Source organism: Morchella sextelata (genome assembly GCF_020137385.1).
Source record: "Morchella sextelata strain SCLS chromosome Unknown scls_8, whole genome shotgun sequence".
Taxonomy (NCBI): domain Eukaryota; kingdom Fungi; phylum Ascomycota; class Pezizomycetes; order Pezizales; family Morchellaceae; genus Morchella; species Morchella sextelata.
Window position 1 is genome coordinate 845,180 of NW_025408623.1, and position 22,384 is coordinate 867,563.

Below are 22,384 nucleotides of genomic sequence, written 5' to 3' on the forward strand. Positions count from 1 at the left end.
ACCGTCAAGCCAATATATTCATCAACCTGGACCCCGTGAGTGACTGTGACCGCGCGGGGAGGATGATTGCAATCATCTTCCCGAGCCACGCTATAAGCTATTCACCGTAAAATAAGCTTTGGGCTCTTTTACTCCCACAACCCAATTCCAATCCATCCTCCAACCTCCACCACCATTAATCAATGATCCCGCTGCCGCCCACTCTTTCAACCATTACCTCCACCTCAAAGCCCAGCAGACAACGCATCAAGCCTTTGAAACGCAATCCGAGAAATTATCTCCAACATACGGAACCTCATCCTTCCTTTCAAGATACCACGTCTACTCCAATGCGCAGGATTCCGCGAGTGATATCTCATGAAGAGATAGTCGATTTGCATAACAACCACTTGTGCACAAATCTTCTCAACCAAACCACCCCCACCCCTGCCCTGGCTGATCAGGTTGTGATGCAAACAAAAACCTCATCCATTGATCGGGATCGGAGGTAGGATCGTGATTACGCCCGGGCAGATCTAGATTAGATCGGATCGTAGGCTTTTTCCCTATAGGGTGGATTTAACTGTCTCTATGCATCCCACGTCTTCACGTTGCTTTTGATAGGCTATTTTTAAAAAAATTAAAGAGACCGCTTATAACTGTGAGGAATTGTATCCTACAATAACTGAACACATCACTTTCCAACAGTCATGTATAAACCCACGTAGTTAAGACTTTTACAGCAATAGTTATGCTAAGCTTCAATCAAATTTTTGAGATTGGCAAATCTTACTATTCCATGACCATCAAGTTGAACCAGCTCTACTCATCACTAAATATCGTAAGCACATAAATAAATTCACCAACCAAGCAATGAAATCCCCCAAGTCAAATCAAAAAAACGCCTGGTACTACAGTATTACGCACTGTTTCATCTCGTATCCGTAATCTCGATTCTTCATTTAACCCTCTCCTTCTCTTTGTTTTTCCCTAGTCTTCCCTGACTCTTAGAGGTCAACCTCCCCTGTGGCTTCCCACCAGAGCTAGGACCTAGCAACAGCCTCCCTTTCTTCATCTCCATTATCGTTTCCACAGCCTTCGCAGGTAAGCTTACAACACTCCATGCGAATGAGAGTGGTGCCACAAGAAGCGCAAAGCTCCACTGCAGCAGTACGCCCGCAAGTGTCTGCTCCTTCTGCCGCGCACTTGCCGCTGCAGCGAGCGTAAGAATGTCATTGAGCCGAGCATCGATTTCGTGGATTCGAGTTTCGGTGTGCAGGCTGTGAAGGGCTTCTTTCTTCTCGTAGCGACGGACAGCACCTAGGATAATAGGTCAGCTTTATTTCTGATATCGGGAATTTAATCAAAGGTGGGGAGCATTACGGTTCAGAGCGTCGAGATCAGGATCTCGCTCGATTGCACGGGTGGCCAAAAGTGTAAGCTCCTTGACTTCTGCCTGCAGTTCATCAATCCTTGAACCCAGAAGATCAACCTTTGCAGGCGGAGGATGATGGACTGTGCTCTGTAGATATTTCGTCCGAGTCCGGATCAATTTTACAAGCTGTGCGGATGGCCTCAACTCTGCAGCTAGGACGAAAGTTGAGAGGTTGAAATTTGATATCAGGCCTCCACTAGGTCGAGAGAGTTGCCCGCGGATCATATGGAGCATCAAGCCGCCTACAATCGGTCCAATGAAGCAACATAGTAATGCAATATGTTCATGCATGAGGAGCTCATCAACTGCGGCGGCGCGAATTTCAGCCTCGCGGAGTGTTTTCGGGGGTTTAGGGTTTGGAACTGGGTCGAGATCAGGACTTTCGGATGCGATTGATTGTGAAGCGCGATACCATTCCCTATACAGCCCAACTATCAATTTAAACATTCATAAATAAATAAATAAAGAAAGGATGGATTACAAACCATGGAAATTTGACCAGCCAGTGGAGAAATATAGCAGCGAGAAATAGCAGAATTACATCTGTAATGAAGAAGTCACCCCCAGTGACAAAGGCCCCGGCGATGGCGGGGAGAACAGCAAATGCAAATGGAATATTGTGCCATGTCGGAGACTCGCCGTCGGTGGGTGCTAGCACGATTTCTGCCGCGGATCCAAGTGCTTGTTTCGCTTCCTGCAGCGTCAAAGAGTTCCGCCGGCTATTTACTGCCTCCAGAGAGGAGAAGGTTGATGAACGACGACGCCGACGAGGAGTACTGGGCGCTTGAGCTCCCGGAGAGAGCTCTGGGGAGAGAGGACGACTATGCTTGGTAGTTGTTTTAGTTTCGGACATCGTGGGGGACGTCGACGGTTATTGGTATGTGAGGGCTGAATGAAGGAAAGGAAAGGAGGGGAAACGAAGTTTTCAACGGTTATATCTATTCTACCAGGTTTCCCATGTCTTCTCCAAAGAGGGGTGAACGTTTCGGAGGTGTGGCCATCTTGTCCGACATCCGTTCGATGGGAGTGGAGCATCGGTACAGCACATGCATGAATCACATGTGCATATTAGAGTACACACTTTACGCCGTAGAGTAGAGCGTGTACTGAGTAGATTATCCGCTGTTGGCCAGTCACTTCACTCTCACTTATCACACCCTCCCCACAGAAACACGGGGCGTGAGTCCGGGGACTTCAAGGTCGTTTTGCGAATATCTGCTCTGTTTGTTCATTCTTGTGATAGCTTCCCTCCGTGTCTGAATTCAAATCCTCCCTTCCGCTATCGGTGACGAATCCGGGGAATATTCGAGATGCGGAGAACCTTGGGGGCAAAAAAGACAGCAGGGGTGGGCAGATGGGATATGCACGTCATCCTGAGAACATCGCACGCAGAGCTGGATTGAGATGAGTACATGTATGTAGATATCGAGAAATAGATAACTAATTGGAGCTCTGGTGAAGCATTATTATTCCATTGTTTGGCCCGTATGTGTGATCACGCGTTTCCTGATATTATTGTTTGGGTTGTTGCAATCAAGGATCTGATAAGAATGCGATGTAACCAAATCACAATATATCACCCGCGCTATTCATTAGATCTTTACTGAAACCTGCAATAGGTATAGCGTAGGATGAATGTAGGTACTCTACCAAGGACGAGGCCAGAGTCGTAAATTAATAGACATAATACATGTAACCAAGGCTAGGAGAGGCGCATGCTTTCTGCGAGTCAATGTAGAGCCCTGGTAAGCATTGAGGAAATACAATCACTGTGTATGTAGTGGTTTAGAGAGGGCTATCGTTTCATTCAGGCACTTATATATTCTTTGCAAATACATGTAACTATATAAATCTTCTGTCGTTTACAAAAACCTTGTGTGCGCTTAATAACATTGAGAACTGTTAATCTTAAACATGTTTCTCTTTTTTATTTATTTGAGAAACCAAAATCCATCGGAAGACTACATGTATGTATCCACCGGCTGCATCGGCGCAGAAAGATTACAAGTCATCGCCTTCAACGATACCACAGGTGCGTCCGCGGGTGACATCGTAAAGTGGCCTCCAGGCACGATATGTTGGGAAGTCGTTCTCGTGGTCCGGAAGATCGACAATGGCTGTAGCAATGGCAACCTTTAGGCTTGGAACTTCTTCACGGTGAACAGCTGTACCGTCAAGCTATTAGGCCATTAGTATAATGCTTGAAAATTATCTGAATGGGTTAGTCAAATACATACCCTATTGACTCTCCAATGAAGCTTCTTGTTCAAGAACGGAACAACGATATCGGGTTCTAGCGACTGTAACTCCGGAATAGAATTATCTGGAATACGGTCCAGCAGCGCTCCGGTAAGTGGGATAGACGCCGTAACAATCAACCCTTCTTCTGCGTTCTGCTTGCATTTACCGCAGCCGGTGTTATCACTGTCGTTGGCAAAGACGTTGAAAGTGCCGACCAAGTTTCTGTCCAACATACGAGCTACCGGGTCGGTATTGAAATCACCCATGAAGACATGGACATTAAAGGACCCGCCAAGACAATATTTATCTACACGAATATCGGCGAAGTACTCGTGATAGTGATTGTCCTCAAGGAGGCTCGGATGACCGCCCTGAGCTACAGGAACAAAGGGCTTTTTGGTATCAGACTTGTGGACTTCGGCATGTTTGTGGCCTGCATGGTCCTCGTCCCCAGGTCCATCGGTTTGGGGAATCCCGACGGTTTGCTGAGCCATAGCCTTAAAAGGTGCGATAGCAGCGGCGATGATACCAGTGCCTGAACTACTGCCTGCAATTCTTCCTGCAGGAGCTTGTGTACCATACAATCGTGTGACAGCTGCTACAACATTTTGTTTGACTTGAGTCGGACCGACGACACCCCAGTCGATGAGTTCGGGGTAAGTACTGCCAAATTGCTTCAACTCTCGGCATGTTTGCGAAGTGTAGTATTCGCGGTCGTTCTTGTGGAATGGGAGAAGTCCTATAAGAGTTAGAGACTAAAAATAATGAGATTGCTGAACTCAAGGAAAGTAAATATCGTACCTGTGTTGACACCCTCAACAGTAGGGTTGTTACTTTGTTGGCTCCCATTTGACCAGAAGGTAGAGAATTGGGCTGTTTGATCTGTCACGTAGCTGTTGGGGTTCAATACCTGCCAGAGAGCAAAGATACGATCGACATTGCAGTGGTGAAGCCAGAAAATGGGATCAAAAGCAGCGTATCCGGGGTGGCCCATGTGACCTAAAAGAGTTAGACAGTGGCTCGTTTAAAGTATTTTCAACTATATTAATACATACCATCTCCTCCGGTTATACCATGGATTATGTTATGAATGGATTCCAAGGAGTCATAGTCGTCTGCACGGCCGTTTCGTACCCAGCCATCATTGGAGAAGGCCTTATAGTCCTTATAGCCATTCTGTGTCAGAAGAGCATACATCCGATCACGGATACTAGAGAGGCCCAGTGTGATTAGCAACTTCTAGTATTGTGAGTGGAATTTACCTACTTCTTGAAATTGCTGTCCAAACCTCTCTGAACCTGGTCTGGGTTGCTCTTATCGGTGGCAGCTGGAGCCCGACCTCTGATCAGCGGCTGGCGAAGAGTGGCAGGCCAAGTATAGTATTGGCGTTCGGGAAATTCTCTCCTATCAATGGTGCCAAAGTTATAACTGTAGAGGGGATTGTTGATTGTTTTTGTCCCGGTGGGGGTTTCGACAGTAACTTTTTCCTGTCTAAGGACAATATCTGGCAGCTTTTGGTTTGCAGCAAAATCCCAATAGCTATATCCGTGATAATAGTACAAATTAGATATTCGTTTTATGGTACAGAATAGAGTGGGCTACGAACGGAATGCGGAAAGATGGAACGAGACGCATGTATTTGGTCTTGGCTGGGCCCTCGGGGAATGCCTGAACGGCTGCCTTGCAATTTGCGAAGAGTGCTTGCTATTGAATCCACATTAAATCAATCATTAGAAAAATTTCAGCAACGAATGGAGAGATGGGGCAGAACTCGTACCTCATACAGAGCAACATATGGTCTATGCCAGGTTGGAAACAGGATACTCGAATGTGTGCAATACCCACTGTTGTTACCAGAAATACCTGAAACACTATCCCAAGCTGCGTAGGGACGTCCATGGATACCACCAATCTGGAACCAGGAGAGCTTATCGGTCTTTGGGAGACTCTGCATGCGCTGCAATCCGAGAAGATAGATATTGAGCATATCCTTGTTCTGGATGAACTCATTGATCTCTGTACGTAGTGGGACTGCGGGGCCATTGCGTCCCTCGGTCACTCCGGTGATATCAACGTAGTCTGTCATAATTGATCGCTATGAATAGAGAAGTGGGATGTAGGAAGTTTGATAGAACTCTTGGTGAAGTCCTGAGTTTTGGTAGAGGACAATCAAGAAGATGGGGGACAAGGAGGGGTATTTGTAGAAATGGAACAGATAGAGGGGCAATTCGAAGACGTAAGTTTGTGGGTTTATTGGTAAGATGTCTTATGCTAAGGCATTACTTTTCGCGGGACGTTGCGTACGCAAAGAAAGGTTTGAGGCCAATGATTCCGCAATATCATTTTGAGGCCCAACTTCGGTACCGACATCCTGCGTGAGGACCCTTAAAGACATGTGGACCCTAGAGACATGTGGTTGGTGACACATGCAAGGTTTATCGCACGAAAGAGGCATGGTGTATCCTAAAGCAAGATTGCAATCGTGACCATCAATAAACATCTACATACATGTATTCTCTGAACCATTGTGCGAGACACAGGGTCTGTGAGACATGCTCGACTTTCAGCTTTTGAAGATCGAAATGGACTGCAGCAACATACTTTACTAGTCAAGCAAGAAAAGCGGGGTCAATCGCTTGGTTCCGGCTTCTTGCTTAATTAAAATTTAGACTCGTTTTGGAGACATGTATGTAACTGTAAATAGTAGCACATTGTTTGATGGGCTGAGGTGAGCTGGAATGTCCTTAGACAAGGGCATCAGTAGTCATACTTACTAGATACGGATATTAGTAGGTGTTATATAATCATTATTCACGCCGGACGTTGAAAATCACTTTGCAATCGATCCTAGTCCCAGATAAGGTCCTTAATAGTAGTTATCGAATATAAATAGCAAGGTTTCATTGCACCTAACCTTTTCAGAAGACTACTGCCGAGAGAGGCACGCCTCAAACAATTGCATGACATTTTAAGTGATTTAATAAACACGATGTAGTGCTCATGACCATCATTCCGCCTCGTTCCCGACGCTCAGCTGCCTTTTTTCCCCATAGTACTTCCCACTAGATCTGCATGCATCTTTTCAGCTTTATTCCGCTTCTCAACATAGACACCCACATATTCAGGCACTTCATCCACTGCATTATCTGGGCCTGGAATTGGTACGCCCAAGGCTTCAAACACAGGAACTACCCCAGTCCATACTTTTTCGCGTAGCCCAGGGCGCTCATTATCCTTCTTTTCATCCAGCGGGGGCCCTGTCCTAACCTTCGCAGATGCACTACTGATCTTCAGTTTTAATACGGATGTCGAACTCATCTCGGCCTCATCAGGCGGAATGCGGGTATGATTCCATCGGTCAGGAATTACAGAATTAGTTATTAACTCCATTGCATAGAGCTTCTCTGCTGGATCGATAACCAAAGTTGCGGTGCCGTGGAGGATCGCAGAACGGTAGTTGTAAGAGTGAGAATTGGGTGTCAGGGATAGCACAAAGCCATCAATCTTAGTAGCAGCTACACAGAGCGGGATTCCTTCTACCCCACGTGCAAGGTTGATTATTCGAGATGAAACGTAACCATGAAGGTAGCTGGTATGAAATATTAGACTTCTTGCATTGATAAATATTATGACGAGATATGTCCGTATGTGGTGGAAGCTTCATACCAGTCCAGAGCATCTGTTTCATCAGAGCTCGGGTAATCAAACGATCCCATCTGTCCTATCATGGGAAGGATCATTGGAAGCGGCGCTGATGATGGATCTTTAGGGTCTGAAGGTACCACAAAAGAGACATGAAGTACAGATGTTGTGTTGACAATTCGATGGATAGTCGATGCATCATAACTCGCTATTGAATGTGAGAAAAGCCCATTTACATTCGAGGCGATTTAGACCGATGCAAGTCCAGCTATCTCCAACCTTAGGGGGGGACCATAGGCTTATGGTAGGCCTCCGAGTAGTTGGAAATAGCTTCCGGACTATAAAGTGGGACATACCTCGTTGATTATATCTATTCACCTTGTTGATGGGGGTTTTCGGATAACTGAGTTCTCTAGACATTTTAAGCGTGGTTCTCGGGAGATCTATGCTTCAGACTCCACATTAGATGTTATATGTGGCGGGATGAAGATCACCCAATGAAAATGACTCAACATACGCGGGTCGGGTCGCCCACCGGGAATTTCCCTGGTTGGTTCCAGCTCCTCAAAGGCCCGGGGGGAAACAAGTCTACAGTTGCTTACCTAGTGACGGCGGATCCTGTCTGATGGTTGTGTTTGCAGTAATTTCCCCTTGGCGTCCCAAAGTTAACTGTTATTGGCCTCAAATCCCTGACCGCCATCAGACAGGATCCGCCTTCACCCCGTGAGTGACTGTACTCTACAAACTCGCCACATGCAATATACTTTACAATGTCATACAAGCGGAAGGCCGGACTTGAGTTATCGATAAGGGTCGGAGTTATTTATTAATTAGTAGCACTACCAGCGATACGCATGTACATACATACATGAAGACATACATGTAGTGACGTTATAGGCTTGCTACTTTTGTTATATGTATCGTTGACTCTTATCAGCCTTTACAATTGATTCCTCGTGGTTTGCAACTCCTTACCCATGATAAAGTAGATCTAGAAAATAGGCTTGGGCTAAAAGTACATACATGTACCTACAAATTACGGCAAAGCTTGCTATAAGAGTAACTAGTACGTACATGTATTCTTTCTATCAGGGTAATTAATATGTATCCCTATGGGTACCAAATTATAGTCCGGAGCGTACGTTTTACATGTATTTTGCTATTCGAATATTATAAATTCCTGTACTTTTGTAAAGGTTGATCATCGAAACAAGGACAGAGCCAACCTGCAAATTTAAAAGTGACACGTGACTGACACCCTGGATAACTGGGTTACACAAAGGACAGGTACCTACATGTAATAAACTAGCGGAACTTCAACGGAATCAACGACAACTCACCTAGGCTTCGTCAACTACAAATTGGCCATGAAGGCCATAAACTCCTGGCTGCTTATTGCAGTTACTAATATTCTTCTCCCTATTGCAATACTTATATTCGCAAAAGGGTTCTTCCCGTATAAACCAGTCTTCCCGGGTCTCGCTGTTCTCGATGCCACCTCAGAGCCTCCACCTCCGGCGCCTTTTGAGAAGATTATTTTTATGGTCGTTGATGCACTTCGAAGGTATTTATTGTATCTCTGGGAGTTCTATAGGTTTATGTGACTAAATACTCGATAGCGATTTTGTATTCTCTGAAAATTCCGGATTCAAGTTTACCCAGAGGTTCATAGCTTGACCCTTACCCCACAAATTCACACCTCCGAATACTTGTTAACATTTTACAGTCTCATACGCTCAGGTTCAGCTGTGCCGTTTACTGCACATGCGACCTCTCCGACGATTACAATGCCACGGGTGAAGGCTCTCACGACTGGCTCAATCCCAAGCTTCCTAGATGTGATTCTCAACTTCGCGGAATCGGACACGTCGTCAACTCTAGCAAATCAAGACAGCTGGTTAGCGCAGATTCGCCAACGTGATGGAAAGATAACAATGTTTGGAGACGATACGTGGCTTAAACTGTTTCCAGGCATGTTTGCGCGTTCAGACGGGACTTCGAGTTTCTTCGTCTCGGTACGCAGGGCCGAGAGAACCCTAACCATTGGCGCTCATTTTCTAACAGTATTGTGTAGGATTTTACGGAGGTAGATAATAATGTTACTCGACATCATAAAGATGAGCTTTTACAAACTGATTGGGATGCAATGATTATGCATTATTTGGGCCTTGACCATATCGGCCACAAAGCTGGACCACGAAGCCCTTACATGAAACCCAAGCAGGAGGAAATGGACAGTATAGTCCAAGAGTTCTACAATGCCCTTAAAGCTCTACCCCATCTAGAATCAACTCTCTTTGTTCTTGCTGGAGACCATGGTATGAATGACGCCGGTAACCATGGGGGCTCGGCACCTGGTGAAACATCGCCAGCACTTGTTCTCATCTCTCCAAAATTTGAAGAGGCCTTCCCTGGAGGTGGAAGAGAGTGCCCAGCATTGCCGAAGGAAGAGTTCGACTTTTATACTACCGTCGAGCAATCAGATATCGTTCCGACACTTGCTGGGCTTCTCGGCTTCCCTGTGCCAAAAAACAATCTTGGTGTTTTTATTCCTTCCTTGCTTGGGATGTGGAACGGTAAGCTCCCCGATGTTTCTTAGCTGTTTATCTCACTGAAATGGGCCAAATACTAAAAACCTTAAAGTATCCGATAGGGTTGAACTCATGTTACGAAACGCTCAACAATTACTTGCAATTGTTAGAGCAGCATATCCTGATTTTGATGGTAAAGGCTCACTCAGCGATTGCATCAAAGCCAGTACCGATGTCGAGGAATTGAGTTGCTGGTGGGAAAAGTCTCAAATGGCTTATGAAAACTTCAAGATGAATGGCGCGAACCAAGACGTCACTCTTGAATTACTTTCTGTTTTCTCTACCCGGTGTCAAGATGTTCTCTCAATGGCTGCAAGTAATTATAATCTCAAATTGATGATCACCGGGACAGTTTTGACATTTCTCTCATCCATACTTTCCATTTTTGGTATTTTTCTTTCCTCGGAGAACTCAAGGCTTGCAAATTTATTTTTTCCTTTATCAACTCTGCTATATGGTGTCATGATGTTCGCCAGTAGCTATGTTGAAGAAGAACATCACTTCTGGTACTGGGTTGCTTCAGGATGGTTTATTTGCATCTTCGTCAAAGGGTATGTTCTCTCTATATCACCAACAAAATTTTACTGACAGAAAAAGGCATAAGAAAATCGGCGCGCTGCCTTCATTAGCAATTTTGACCCTGTTAAGGGTAGCTCGTCGTTGGAATCAGACAGGTCAAAAGCATGCTGGTTCATCTGATATCTCTAAAGACTTTCTCCAGAGATATCCTAGTATCTTGTGGTTCCTGGTCATAGTCGCTTACCTTATAATTTTCCTTCGACTATCCAATAGGACTTTTCGTAGGGCTGGGCGCGAGGTGGCTTTCGTCTTTGCTTTCGCAGTTATGGCATCGGCCTTGGCGTTCAAGTTCGCGTTCGCTGCTCAAGACACACCTGAGCTGATACCTTCGGATTTGGTTCCCGTAGCTGAATGGTTGAAGGATGTACCGCTAGTAAATCTTGCTAGAGCAACATTTAGCGCTATTTTTGTTGGTATTTTGTATACAATATCCTTCGAGCTCCCAAAGAGTGTCCCGTATAGTATGCTTGCCTTGAACAGACTGAGTTTTTAGGATACATATACTAACTGCTTAGATAACCCTACCTCTCTGAATTCAGCTGTTGTCTTTATGGATTTTATTACAGCCTTCTTGGTTACTCAAACAAGATTGGTCAACATACCACTCTTCTTATTACTGCAGCTTGTTGCTTGGCTTCTCGGGACTATGCGACTGTCTGCAACGGAAATTACAATTTCCACTATGATATTGTCGCACTTCTCCTTTTTCGCATTCGGCGGGGCCAATGCTATCTCCTCCATCGATCTTTCCAACGCATACAATGGTGTATCTGGCTACAATGTAGTTGTTGTCGCTATCCTAACACTCGTCAGCAACTGGATTGGACCCATTTACTGGAGTTGCTATGGAATTATCCTATTGACACGGAGGCGTGTCTTGGATAAGTCCGCGTACTCGAGACATACGATTATATTGACTTCGTTCTATTGCATCACGGTGGCATTCGTTATGGTTGCTTGTACAGTACTGAGGACACATCTCTTTATATGGACCGTTTTCTCACCCAAGTTTTTATACAGTATGGCTTGGGTGTTGGGGTACCATATATTGATAAACTTGGGCCTTGGCGGTGTGATGGGGTGGGCTGGTAAGCGATGTTTTATTTGATTTTGATGGATATAATACCTAGCCCTGTGCTACAGGCAGCTCATATAGATAGAGCGTTGAATTTGTCGTTTAAAGCCCTATTTTTAGTATTTAGTTTAAAATAGATTGCATTATTTTGACATAGGCATACTTTATTCGACCAGGCTACAGGAAGTAGCGAAATAAAGAGTACTTGAGTATATTCATGTGCATGTTCCAGTGCTAAATACCTCCCCAGTAGATAAAAGGGAATAAGCGCAAAACATTCAAGAGACTTACGTGTTCCCTGGATGGACTCTGTTTCAGCCGGTCCAGACCCGGCGTTGTGAGGTTGAGGAAGCCTCTTGGCAGTATTTTATGGGCAATGATATGTTTGACACTTATTTCTTGGTGTAAAACCACTCTCAACTGAACCGTATGTCCAGGATATGGTATCAGACACATATATATGTGAAAACACAGCTCACTTCACTGAATTATATCATCAAAATGGTAGTATTTGTGTGATTTTCTAGATATCAGAGGTCTATTGATATCTCAAGATATAGATGACGGTGAGAGAAGTAATACATTGGAGATTAAATAGAATATTGGCTATTTTTATCGCCATCATAGCAACCCCGCGAACAAGCCATCAATCTCATCTGTCTTCTTCCGCTTCTTCTTTTTCTTCGCTCCTTCCTTTTCGTCGGATTTCCTTTTGGACTTCTTCTCCCGCCTTTCCTCCCTCGTAGGCGGCGGTGAAGGCATCCGTGATGGCGGTAATGATGAAGATGCCGTCGGCTTTACCGCTTTCTTCTTTTTCTTTACAGACTTCTCCTCCCTCCTTGGGTCCTTTACGGCAGCTACTACTATATCTGATTCCACGGTAGGCTTTACAGGTGGACGCCGGATTACCAACGGCGTCTCACTTACTACTGCCTCTTTGATTGCCGGGTCCTCTTCTTCCTCGACTACAACCGTTTCTTCCACTACTATTTCCTCCTCCTCTTCCTCCTCGACCAGTTCCTCCCTTCGAACTATAGCTTCCCCGAAGTCCTCTCCGCCATCGGCCAGCTCCACCAGGGTTTCCCTCTTCTGGTAGCTAGTCTCCCTAACCGCAACCTTAACCACTTCCTTCACCTTCACCACAGGCGCCTCCTTCTTCTCAGGCCCAACAATGGCATGCACCCTCGCCAGTATCGCCAACAACGTCAGCCCCAGCGGCGCAAACTGCGTATCCGCAATAACACTCGTAAAGGCTCTATGTCGCACACGCGATCAGTTCCCTCCCACCTGGCTAGACCTTATTGCAGCAACTTACGAGTAACAACTCGGCACCAGAACCCGGCGCATGTACTCCACCCGCTTACTGGCGTCCCCGTCTTCCTCGGACGGGTTGAGGAGCTTGCGGATGTTGCGCCGCAGCATGCCGAACCATTTCCACCATTTGCCGGAGCGGTGCTGATTCTTGTTGCGGTGGAAGAGAAGGTGGAGGAGGTCGGATTCGGGTTGTAGATCTGTCAGTGGGAGGGGTGTATCTATAGAAGCTGCCATTGTAGTTCGGTGTATGGTATTGCTGGGTTGCGCGCGGTGAGATTTGAACTATCGTGAAGTTTGGGGGCCGGGGGTGGTAATGAGCGGGTAACCCTGTTTTTTTTTTCCCGCGAGTTAGGGCTTGCTTGGCATTACATGTTCAATGATCATTGACGGCTTTGGTTTTGAGATAAGTGTATTTATTTATATCAGACGCAGAGTGAGTGTTTAGAAAGCAGGACTTTATAGATTATAATAGCTATAAACTACTTTATATAAATTACCCTCTACGAAGCCTACGCCCACCCGCGGATATAAACCCAATAAATTATAAATGACCCAGCCCGGCACAAGAAAACTGCCCTACATCTCCACATGCAATTCCCCTCCAAAGGGCTCAAAAAGCAATCCCCGCCAAGTAATGCTTAATCCCACCTGTCAAGCCAAAAGAAAATCACAGCGCAGGGGTCAGCCTAGCGCCCCTGAGGCTCCCAACGCCCACCACACAACGAGCCCGAACGCATGACGACACCGACACCACCGTCAACTCACCACCAACACCACCACCACCACCACCAAAAAGCCATGCCGAACCCCACCAGCGGAAGAAGAACAGGTCCCCCCCCTCCCTCTCCACCTCTCCCCACAACCACTAACACCCCCCACAGGGGAAGCCGACATCGCCGCCATGGAGGCCGCCAAAGGCGCTGTCAACGGCGCCGCCAAAGTGAGTTTCCTGCGCTGCAGCAGCACCAGCAACACCCTACTGAACGAGAGCAGTGGGGCGCCGTATCCGTCGTCGCGGGCGTAATCGCCTACTTCACATCGCCGCTCTTCCGGGGATTGACGCCCCAGTTCAAGGTGTACCTGTGGATGTGCCCCGCCACGATTGGGGGCATGGTGGAGGCGGATCGGTATTGAACCCCCCTCCCCCTCCCCCTCCCCCTCCCCCTCCCCCGTACCCTACTACTACTACCCCCGACCTCCCCGAACCTCCCCCCTCGTTGTGTTCGTGCAATGGAAAGCATGGGCTTACTTGTGTGGGTGGGTGGGGTGGAAAAGACGATTGCGCATCTATGAGAACATGGTTCGGCACGAACGGCGCGAGCAACTCGAGGCCGCTCATGAGAAGCAGATGCTGGACGAGGTGGCAGAGCTGGAGATCCTCGAGAACCGTGCGAAGAAATCGCCGTAAGGTGGGGAGGTGAGTGAGAGACATGGGCCTTCCAAGGATTGGCTCGAAAGGGCCGAGGTTATGGCCATAGGCCGGATACATGTACGATGTACTCTACATATGTACGTAGAGTCTCTACGCATACCAACCTGCATAGTTCCGGAGAATCATCGTGCTGTGTTGGTCGGAAGCCAATCAAAGAGCAAGGGTTTATAGCTGTGCAGTAGTAGAGTATTAGTACTCCGATGCAGGGTAGAGGAACCCAGGCTAGGATGACCGTTCTCTCCAATAGATCAAGTGCCTGAATCCCGACAACCTAACTTCATCCAACACCGAGCCATTCACAGAGATCTTCTTTGTTTAGCAATATAATAAATATTTTTGGATATCTGCATCATCCACTTATGGTGGCTCATCTTATATACAGGAATCTTAACAGTTAAAGGTAATAACAGTGTCTAAGCTAAAGAAAAATTAAAACATACACCCAAACATTCCTAAAAAAAAAATCAAAAAGCTAAATAGCTATGCTTTTTCGCAGCCAAATAAAGTTAACGATTAAAAGGCGCCCTTCACAAAACAGAAGGAGCCATCTCCAGCGTATCAAATAGAAAAATCCAGCCATGCCCGACCGACATGTTAATGATTGCTCCCGTCAAAAAACAAAACTCCAAAATGACCCAATCTTTTTTTTCGGTCTTTGCAGACCAACAATCAAAAAGGGAAAGAAAGAACAGATATTGCGCCGCCCAACTTTGCAATACTAATATCAATAACTATAAAGATAGTCATTAAAGGGGAATTTTTACAGCAGAACAAAAGTCATTATGTTGGTAGGTCCTTTAGTGTCGTTAAACTTCGTGTTGTGAGAGACGTTTAAATCCAGCACCAGTTGGGGTGTTCCGTCTCCATGGGAACCATGACGAGGTGGGTTTCTCGTTATAGTTGGTGTTTTTGAGGTGGAGTCTTTTGTATATAATGTAGCCGGTTCCGTAAAGGCAGCCTGCCAGCGCGAATCCAGCGATGGTGATCAAGAGCCAATGTTGACCCATCCAGAAGATGGCTTTTGCGTCACCCGCGTGCCAAGACGAGCCTTTGTAGACGGCAAAGAAGCTCCATGAGTTTTTGTTGTACCTTGGATGAAATCAGTACAGTTGCGGTAAGATTGAACCCTAGATTGAACTCACTCGTCAGGCATAAGGACTCGCACTCGGCCTTCCTCAGTTGTTCCCCAGCGGATGTATTCCTTCCAAATCACGCTAAGGAACAACGGCCCGGTGCCGTACATGACGGTAATGTAAGGAACACGCCAATTCCGGTTGTATAGTTGCAGACTCTCAATAACCCGCAGAAAGAAGGGGTGCTGCGGCACAGATCCCATCGCATCATTTGAAATACCAGTTGGAACGGTTCTTCGCACCCAAGCATTGTATGAAAGTAGAGGGTCCAAGCGACGGTTGCAACCCTGAAAACGCACCCGAGACATGTCAGAAAAGAGAAGACGCAGTTTCTTTGCTACCCCGGGAACTTACATCGTCCAAATCAACATAGATTCCACCGTAATGTGCGAGGATAAAGTATCGAATAGAGTCTGCGCGCATGATGGGGTACGGGTAGTTGTCGAAGGTTTCCAGGAACCAGGGGTACTCAGTCGCGATGAATTCTCGTGATTTTGCATCCGTCCAGAGCTATGCCGTATGTCAACCAACCGAGTTCCCAAATAATATCTTCACAGCCTCTTTTCCTTCATTTGCTCTTGCTATCTTTCTTGCTATCTTCCTTTCTATCCTCTTTCTTTCTTTTTTTTCTTTCCTGGAAGGACAACAACTAACCTTGTACTCGTAGTCGCTGTGAAGATCGACACATGACTGCTGCGCGGCTTGCCACTTCTCTGGAATTGTCTCGTTTTGCCATGTCTGATGAATGATCTTTGGGATGAGCTGCGGCCGCTGATCGATAAGTATCGAGTTTGGTGCTGGAATTTCCGAGGAGTGGATAGCATCCGCTGAGCAGTCCTCGAACAGCAGTGTTATCAACGTGAAGACGGCATTCACCAAGAACCCGATGACGATCAGGTTCACGATCAAAAAAGCAATAACCCCCTTCCTCATGATGAAAAACGATTTCCTTGGTAACAGCTGCAAACGTAAATAAGGGGGTAGGTGAAGACTTTGCTGGGGGGAGGGGGGAGGTGAAGATAAATATGGCCCCTAGTGAGTTCAGCCTTTCAGGAACGAATTGAGGCTGAAAAATACCAAGGCGACAAAGCGAAAGGGAATAAGAGCAAGTAATAGCACGGAAGGTGAAAAGAAAAGAAAGAGAAGAAGGGAAACGATAAAGAAGATAAAGGAACAGACACACGTACCAGAAGGGCAAGACAAACAGCAAACGGGGCCAAACTACCAGCCTTCTCGACCAGGGTCAAGGCTACCAGTGTAGTCTACAGTAGTAGAGTTCTGTCATTTGAAGGCAAGTGTCCGCGGGAAATTAAAGATAAAGGTGGCTGTGCAGTTGAGAAGGGGAAAGAAAAGACCCCACAAGCTTACACGGCTAGAGTGGCGCAGGCTTGGGGGGGGAGTGGAGGGGGGTGGAGGGGGGTGGTAAGGGATGGGATAGGGATACATAGGGGAGAATCGAGTCGTACTATTGTAGTAACACACATTTCTCTCTCTCTCTCTCTCTCACCTCAGTCCATCTGTAGCTTACTGCGATTCGCTGGTGGTTGAAAAGAGTGGTGCATGAAGCCCTGCGGAAGACCCTCCGAGTGTTTCACCAAGCCACGCGTTCCCTAAAGCTGCATGATTGAGTCCAATCCAGCCAGTAAGGTACAGATATAGGCTCTCTCTACGCGCTGCAGGCCTCCGAATCCCGAGTCTGGTATACCTACGGGTCCAAAGCTCTACAGTGTTGAATACTTGTATCTCGGGGGTCGGGGAACCGAATGTCCGGACGTCGACACATCTTTGGTAAAACAAATCTCGCAAAGTCCCCCCTCAAGTTGATCACCCTCATGCCCATAGGCTCCCTCGAGCCTCCCAATAATCTAATAATACCACGATTGTGCATGCGCGGCAGACAGGACATGAATTTCCAAGATTAACACCTGTCGTCTTTTCATAAGGACGCGTGGCTAATGGGCTGGTGCTTCAGGTTTTTCCATAGATAAACCCTACTTCATGATGACGGCTTCAGTGCTGTATATGTATGATATTCCACAGGTATATACCGACCTTCGCATCCAAAGCGAACGTCGCCTCTCGCGGCTAAAGCTGGGTTACCCATGCCAGTGTTGCAACCTCTATCGGCTGATATTCTACTGCATCAATTGATCAAACATCTTCGGATTGATGGTTGTTAATTGTTTCTCTAAGCTTAGATAAAGTTTGATATCGGTACAGACGGCAGTGCGGAAAATTCTCGATTGTTCTCTATTCTAAGTAGAGTAAGTCTCTCTGTCTATCATTGGCGATCCTTATATTGCCTATATGCGCTCTTTTATAGATTTTGTTAACTAATTGTTATGTACCCATGCAGCTGCCATCAGGGATTTGGACTGATACATGTATATAATCGACCCGCCCTATGAAATGATCCCTCCCAATGATAAGTTCCTTCATAGCCAAAAAGAATATATCCCTATAGAGTTCAAGAGGGACTAGGAAGTCATACCCTTACGGGGCGACTAGTGATTATATTTTGTTAATCTACATATTGTATATCTACTTGATCAGCCAAATCACGCCTAGGCCTATGATAGGCTCGGCTTCCAACTCCTGGCCCTAGAAAGCCCATTGAAGAAATCTCCCAGCGCGGCGGGAAGCTTGTCTAAAGCCTTCAATATGCACTAAACCTCACAATGGAAGAAAATGCCCACGATGAAACTATTTATACAAAAGCATAGAAAATCTAATTCTTTCGTTAATCGCCCTGGACACCGCTCCTACTTAAAGTTTTCTTTGAGTGTTCGCTAGTCAAAGTTTTATGTAGCGGATTGTTAGTCGCGCTTTTTTCCTTAGTATTGTGCAGGAACAATACTAACTCCTCAAAGAACATGTGAATTCCCAGCAGACCGGTCATCCAATATTACAACAAAAATTCAATAATTCTGAAATGAAAAAAATAAAACTCGCGCTATATTTTGTTTTGTCTGGTTTCAATTATACGCCTTGTGATAAGTCCTTGTGATATGGATACCTATCCAGCTCTTGTTAGTAGTCTTTATTCCCTATAATTTCCAATCGCAACAATCGTATCTCCCATTTAGACTCGACGCCACAACACCAGTCTCATAGGTCCAATGCTTCTCCATATCATCCTACAACACCATCTGCCCCATAGAGAGTAGAGTACAGCTCATTCCCAATACATACCACCCCCCCCCCCCCCCCCCAAATCCTTACTCCTATAAGAGTAACACATACTCCCCCGATTCGACATTCCTACCCACCGCCCACCCCCCAAAACAACTGCAACCAAAACAGCCAACCTCCCCAAAGCAGTAATTATGGTCAACTTTATCTCACTAGTCATCACCCTGTTCCTTGTGTGCGTCTCCCTCGTTGGCTCCGTCCCGGTTGCCTCGGAGGAAGCCCGCGTCGTCAAGCGCACCCCCACCGATTGGGGCAATTATGTCTTTATCGCCAGTCAGACCTCGGGCATTATTGGTCAAAACTTGGGCTTAATTGCATCCCCTGGTGTTTGTGCTCCCCTCCCCTTTCCCTACCGTTCGCCAGTGGCATCCATGTATAGTAATATTGACCCATCTGTAAATACATCTAGAACCGCGCCGCCTGCACAACGGAGATGATTGATCTCCAGGGGTGCGCAGCAGGCTATGTGAGTTTGTGCACCGAAGAACGGTGGGCTTTTGAATGGTGCATTCAGCACGTGTATGTTCCACCCTTTCACGCCCCTCCTCTCCTCTCCTCCTCAGCTATCATACTGACAAAGTGAACCTGCAGAATCACTATCGCAGAATGCGGCGCTGAATGGCTCAACATGACCCTCGGGTGCATGGGCGAGAGCTCGGCCTACTGCGTCGAGACTCTCTTCACCCTCGAAACGTGTGCGAACGCGGTCGTGTACGACCTTGTGCCACCGCTAAAATAGAATAATTGTGTCTGTGTATGAATGGAGGAAGAAAATAGGAGTTAGGTGAGGACCATTACTGCACTTTTGGTCTTTGCTGTGGATATTGTGGATGTGGTACGTAGCTATGGGTGATCTTTTTTTTGGTTCGGCTTGTGGGTTTGAATAGCGCTGTAGATCTCTGTAAATCTCTCTCTCGAATCTCTTGTCTCGAATCTTGTTTGTTAGTATAGGGGGGAAAAAATCAGGGGGGTGAAAAGTGGTGGGAATATCATAACTCTACTGGCTTGGCTGGTGGTAGAGGTTTGAGCAATTGGTGTGCATGTGCAATCGAGTGATAGTATGTGACTTCGGTTTTTGCGCAGTGGCGAGTGATGACTTGTGATTGCATGTCTCAGCAGGGTTGGGTGTGTGTGCGGGGAAGTGTACGACATAGCCCGTAGCCCTCGATGGGACCCGGGAACAAGACATCAAAGTCCATTAGCGGGGGTGTGTATCTAAAACTCATCTGGGCGCGCGTCGTCAAAGGAACGGTCTGGTATGAAGGCGTGGTTTCAAGCACCGGCCACTCTTTGGTTTGGCGCAGCCTTATCGGAGAAAAACTGGGCCGTGAAAACACGTGCATCCCACCATGCGGTCCCCCCCAGCACAGAGTACCAACGCAACATTATTATAGTGATGGTTTTTTTGACCCGGAATACTCTAGCAGGCAGGATAAGTATATCTGACAGCACTGTCAAATGTCGGGATGTGATCGTCGTAGCCTTCGAGCTACACACAACCAATGAGTTAACAACAACAAATATCGAGATGTGGCCTATCAGTCACGCCGCTGGGGGTGCGCACACAATGTCCTCTTTTTCTGGGACGAAGGGGTCATTTTCGATATTGAACCTCGCCGGGGGATCGGTAAAGCACTGCTAGGGCTCGATCATAGCAATTCGCTTGTCTCTCACGCAGAAATATGACTAGCTCCCCAGCTTTAAAAGTCCACCTGACGGCCCTATGCCACAGCCCCACGATATCACCAGCTTGAATACAATACAGCCTTCGCTTCGTTATAGCTACGGCTCTCGATGCGAAAGGCCGGGTAGACTTCATGTGCTGTACAGCCCTCAAAGATCGAATGCAATCCACACCTGGCCTCGTTTTTAAGTAGGTCGTGGGCTTTGTAGCTCGTTAGCTGTATGAACCGTCTGGTCTAGACTGACTTACCCTTGTTCTAAGCCCCCCTACTGTCTGTAGGGGATGGGCACGAGACTAAGTCTAGCCATAGGCATATACCAACTTACCGGTCCTTACAGTGAGAGCTTCGTTGGATAAACATTGGGCTGAAGCTACGCTAGGCGACAGCAGGTAGCCTATCAATCGTGGGTGCTTGATTTCCGCTGTTCTAGCTTGTGTTGAATAAACGAGTCTCTGTCCAGGCCCGTTTCTACTGTTTCTTCCGTGGAGTTATGGGGTTTAGCTTTGCTTAGAGGATGTAAATTAATCTCTGATCTCGAGGAATAGACAATTCATCATTTATCGGCGTTATCAGTCCATATCAACCCATTTTGTTTGCTGATAGCTAAGCACAGATTCTTTTACACCAGGTCACAAGTCTTATTCACCACTAATCAACAATATCTAGCATGGCACAATAATCAATTCTAAACTCTCAACCTTTTTCTATATACAACAAAACTCCGGGTATCACAACCTTACAACACACCCTTCGTGCTCGGCACCTCATCACCTCCAGTCCTAGTCGTCGCCTCCCTCACCGCAATCGCCAACGCCTTAAATGCGCTCTCCGCCCTATGGTGATCATTGAATCCCCTCAGGCAATCCACGTGCATGGTGATGCCCGCCGCCTGCGCAAACGACTCCATAACATGCGGGATCATCTCGCACGACAAGTCACCAATCTTCTCCCTCTTCAATCCCAACTCAACCACGGCAAACGGGCGAGATGACAAGTCCACCACCGCTCGCGACAGCGCCTCGTCCAGCGGCGCAAACCCGTTCCCGAATCGCTTGTAGCCACGGATGGGGCCCAGAGCCTTCTTGAAGGCTTCGCCGAGCGCAATACCGCAGTCCTCGGCAGTGTGGTGGTCGTCAACTGGGGACTGGTTAACCTCAATTCAATTCGGGAAGGGTAAGGGAGAAGAGGAGAGGGGGTGTACTGTGAAGATCGCCCTGGCAGAAGAGACTCAGACTCCATCCGCTGTGCTTCGCGAGCGCATGTAGCATGTGGTCCAGGAACCCAATTCCCGAATCGACGGCGATGGTCTGCGAGCTCGATGCCTGCGTTGCGTGTGCGGTGTTGGTCGCACCGGGGGTCGCACCGGGGGTCTCACCGGAGGTAGCTTCAAGGAGGGTCTCCAATGAGCCGCCGTCGAGCGAGAGGGCGATCTTGACTTTTGTCTCGTTTGTGTTGCGGTTTACGACCGCGGTGCGGGGGGCGTAGGTTTGTGCTGACATTTTTTTAGACTGTTGGTGTCGAGGAATTGGAATTGGCGGGGGGCTGGAGAGGTTCAAGAGAGGTAGGGTAGAGTAGGTTGAGTAGGTTGGGCGCCTTGTTTAGTGGCGGGGTGTTTGGTGGGGTGAAAAGAAATTTTGAACACCCCAATCGATAAAGGAAATGATGTGAGCCATAGAATCACGTGATGGGCGCGAGTGATGGCTTGTGGAGTGCCATCTTGATTATCATGCACGGGAATCGATCAGTTACTGCATAGATATTCGCATCTATATACATACCGCCATAACTCGAAAAATTAGCTAGATCAAAATTACTTGTACGAGAAACTTCTGGTGCAGATCGATGCCATTCAACCAATCACTCAAGTGGTAATCCCTGGACGGAGATGGCCAATTTTTCGAGTTTTGGCGGTATCTGGAGCAATAATGCATTCTGCGATACGATCTCTTGGAGCCCGCACTTGACCCTTTAATTCGCCAGCTCGTTTCCTGGAACATGGCTTTTGTCCCGAATATATGGCCACTAACTAATGAAGGAAGGGGATAGGCAAACATATATGCGGGGGTTATATAAGTACCAGCATCCT

General features: G+C 46.9%; 9 protein-coding genes across 9 annotated transcripts; 3 read left to right on the forward strand and 6 right to left on the reverse strand.

Annotated features, from left to right (window-relative positions):
* Nucleotides 1–937: 937 nt before the first annotated feature.
* Nucleotides 938–2,267, reverse strand: H6S33_012440 (uncharacterized protein; the record flags this gene model as incomplete). Its single annotated transcript, XM_044843790.1, has 3 exons — nt 938–1,299; nt 1,363–1,832; nt 1,900–2,267. 3 exons carry the CDS (start codon nt 2,265–2,267, stop codon nt 938–940), a joined length of 1,200 nt encoding a protein of 399 aa, XP_044695089.1.
* Nucleotides 2,268–3,415: 1,148 nt separating this feature from the next.
* H6S33_012441 (uncharacterized protein) lies at nt 3,416–5,741 on the reverse strand (the record flags this gene model as incomplete). Its single annotated transcript, XM_044843791.1, has 7 exons — nt 3,416–3,592; nt 3,652–4,394; nt 4,457–4,654; nt 4,711–4,865; nt 4,922–5,194; nt 5,262–5,359; nt 5,433–5,741. The coding sequence occupies 7 exons, from the start codon at nt 5,739–5,741 to the stop codon at nt 3,416–3,418; spliced, it is 1,953 nt and encodes a 650-aa protein (XP_044695090.1).
* A 944-nt stretch (nt 5,742–6,685) lies between these two features.
* On the reverse strand, nt 6,686–7,717 carry H6S33_012442 (uncharacterized protein; the record flags this gene model as incomplete). The annotated part of the gene is made up of 3 exons (XM_044843794.1): nt 6,686–7,244; nt 7,322–7,505; nt 7,654–7,717. The coding sequence occupies 3 exons, from the start codon at nt 7,715–7,717 to the stop codon at nt 6,686–6,688; spliced, it is 807 nt and encodes a 268-aa protein (XP_044695091.1).
* Nucleotides 7,718–8,664: 947 nt separating this feature from the next.
* Nucleotides 8,665–9,896, forward strand: H6S33_012443 (uncharacterized protein; the record flags this gene model as incomplete). Its single annotated transcript, XM_044843795.1, has 4 exons — nt 8,665–8,861; nt 8,917–8,961; nt 9,024–9,312; nt 9,372–9,896. The coding sequence occupies 4 exons, from the start codon at nt 8,665–8,667 to the stop codon at nt 9,894–9,896; spliced, it is 1,056 nt and encodes a 351-aa protein (XP_044695092.1).
* A 2,267-nt stretch (nt 9,897–12,163) lies between these two features.
* On the reverse strand, nt 12,164–13,090 carry H6S33_012444 (uncharacterized protein; the record flags this gene model as incomplete). Its single annotated transcript, XM_044843796.1, has 2 exons — nt 12,164–12,797; nt 12,858–13,090. 2 exons carry the CDS (start codon nt 13,088–13,090, stop codon nt 12,164–12,166), a joined length of 867 nt encoding a protein of 288 aa, XP_044695093.1.
* Nucleotides 13,091–13,654: 564 nt separating this feature from the next.
* On the forward strand, nt 13,655–14,264 carry H6S33_012445 (uncharacterized protein; the record flags this gene model as incomplete). The annotated part of the gene is made up of 4 exons (XM_044843797.1): nt 13,655–13,685; nt 13,738–13,796; nt 13,850–13,983; nt 14,132–14,264. The coding sequence occupies 4 exons, from the start codon at nt 13,655–13,657 to the stop codon at nt 14,262–14,264; spliced, it is 357 nt and encodes a 118-aa protein (XP_044695094.1).
* Nucleotides 14,265–15,094: 830 nt separating this feature from the next.
* On the reverse strand, nt 15,095–16,354 carry H6S33_012446 (uncharacterized protein; the record flags this gene model as incomplete). The annotated part of the gene is made up of 4 exons (XM_044843798.1): nt 15,095–15,377; nt 15,431–15,708; nt 15,776–15,931; nt 16,076–16,354. 4 exons carry the CDS (start codon nt 16,352–16,354, stop codon nt 15,095–15,097), a joined length of 996 nt encoding a protein of 331 aa, XP_044695095.1.
* A 2,393-nt stretch (nt 16,355–18,747) lies between these two features.
* On the forward strand, nt 18,748–19,352 carry H6S33_012447 (uncharacterized protein; the record flags this gene model as incomplete). Its single annotated transcript, XM_044843799.1, has 3 exons — nt 18,748–18,939; nt 19,023–19,132; nt 19,205–19,352. 3 exons carry the CDS (start codon nt 18,748–18,750, stop codon nt 19,350–19,352), a joined length of 450 nt encoding a protein of 149 aa, XP_044695096.1.
* Nucleotides 19,353–21,034: 1,682 nt separating this feature from the next.
* On the reverse strand, nt 21,035–21,797 carry H6S33_012448 (uncharacterized protein; the record flags this gene model as incomplete). Its single annotated transcript, XM_044843800.1, has 2 exons — nt 21,035–21,435; nt 21,500–21,797. 2 exons carry the CDS (start codon nt 21,795–21,797, stop codon nt 21,035–21,037), a joined length of 699 nt encoding a protein of 232 aa, XP_044695097.1.
* Between the last annotated feature and the right edge of the window lie 587 nt (nt 21,798–22,384).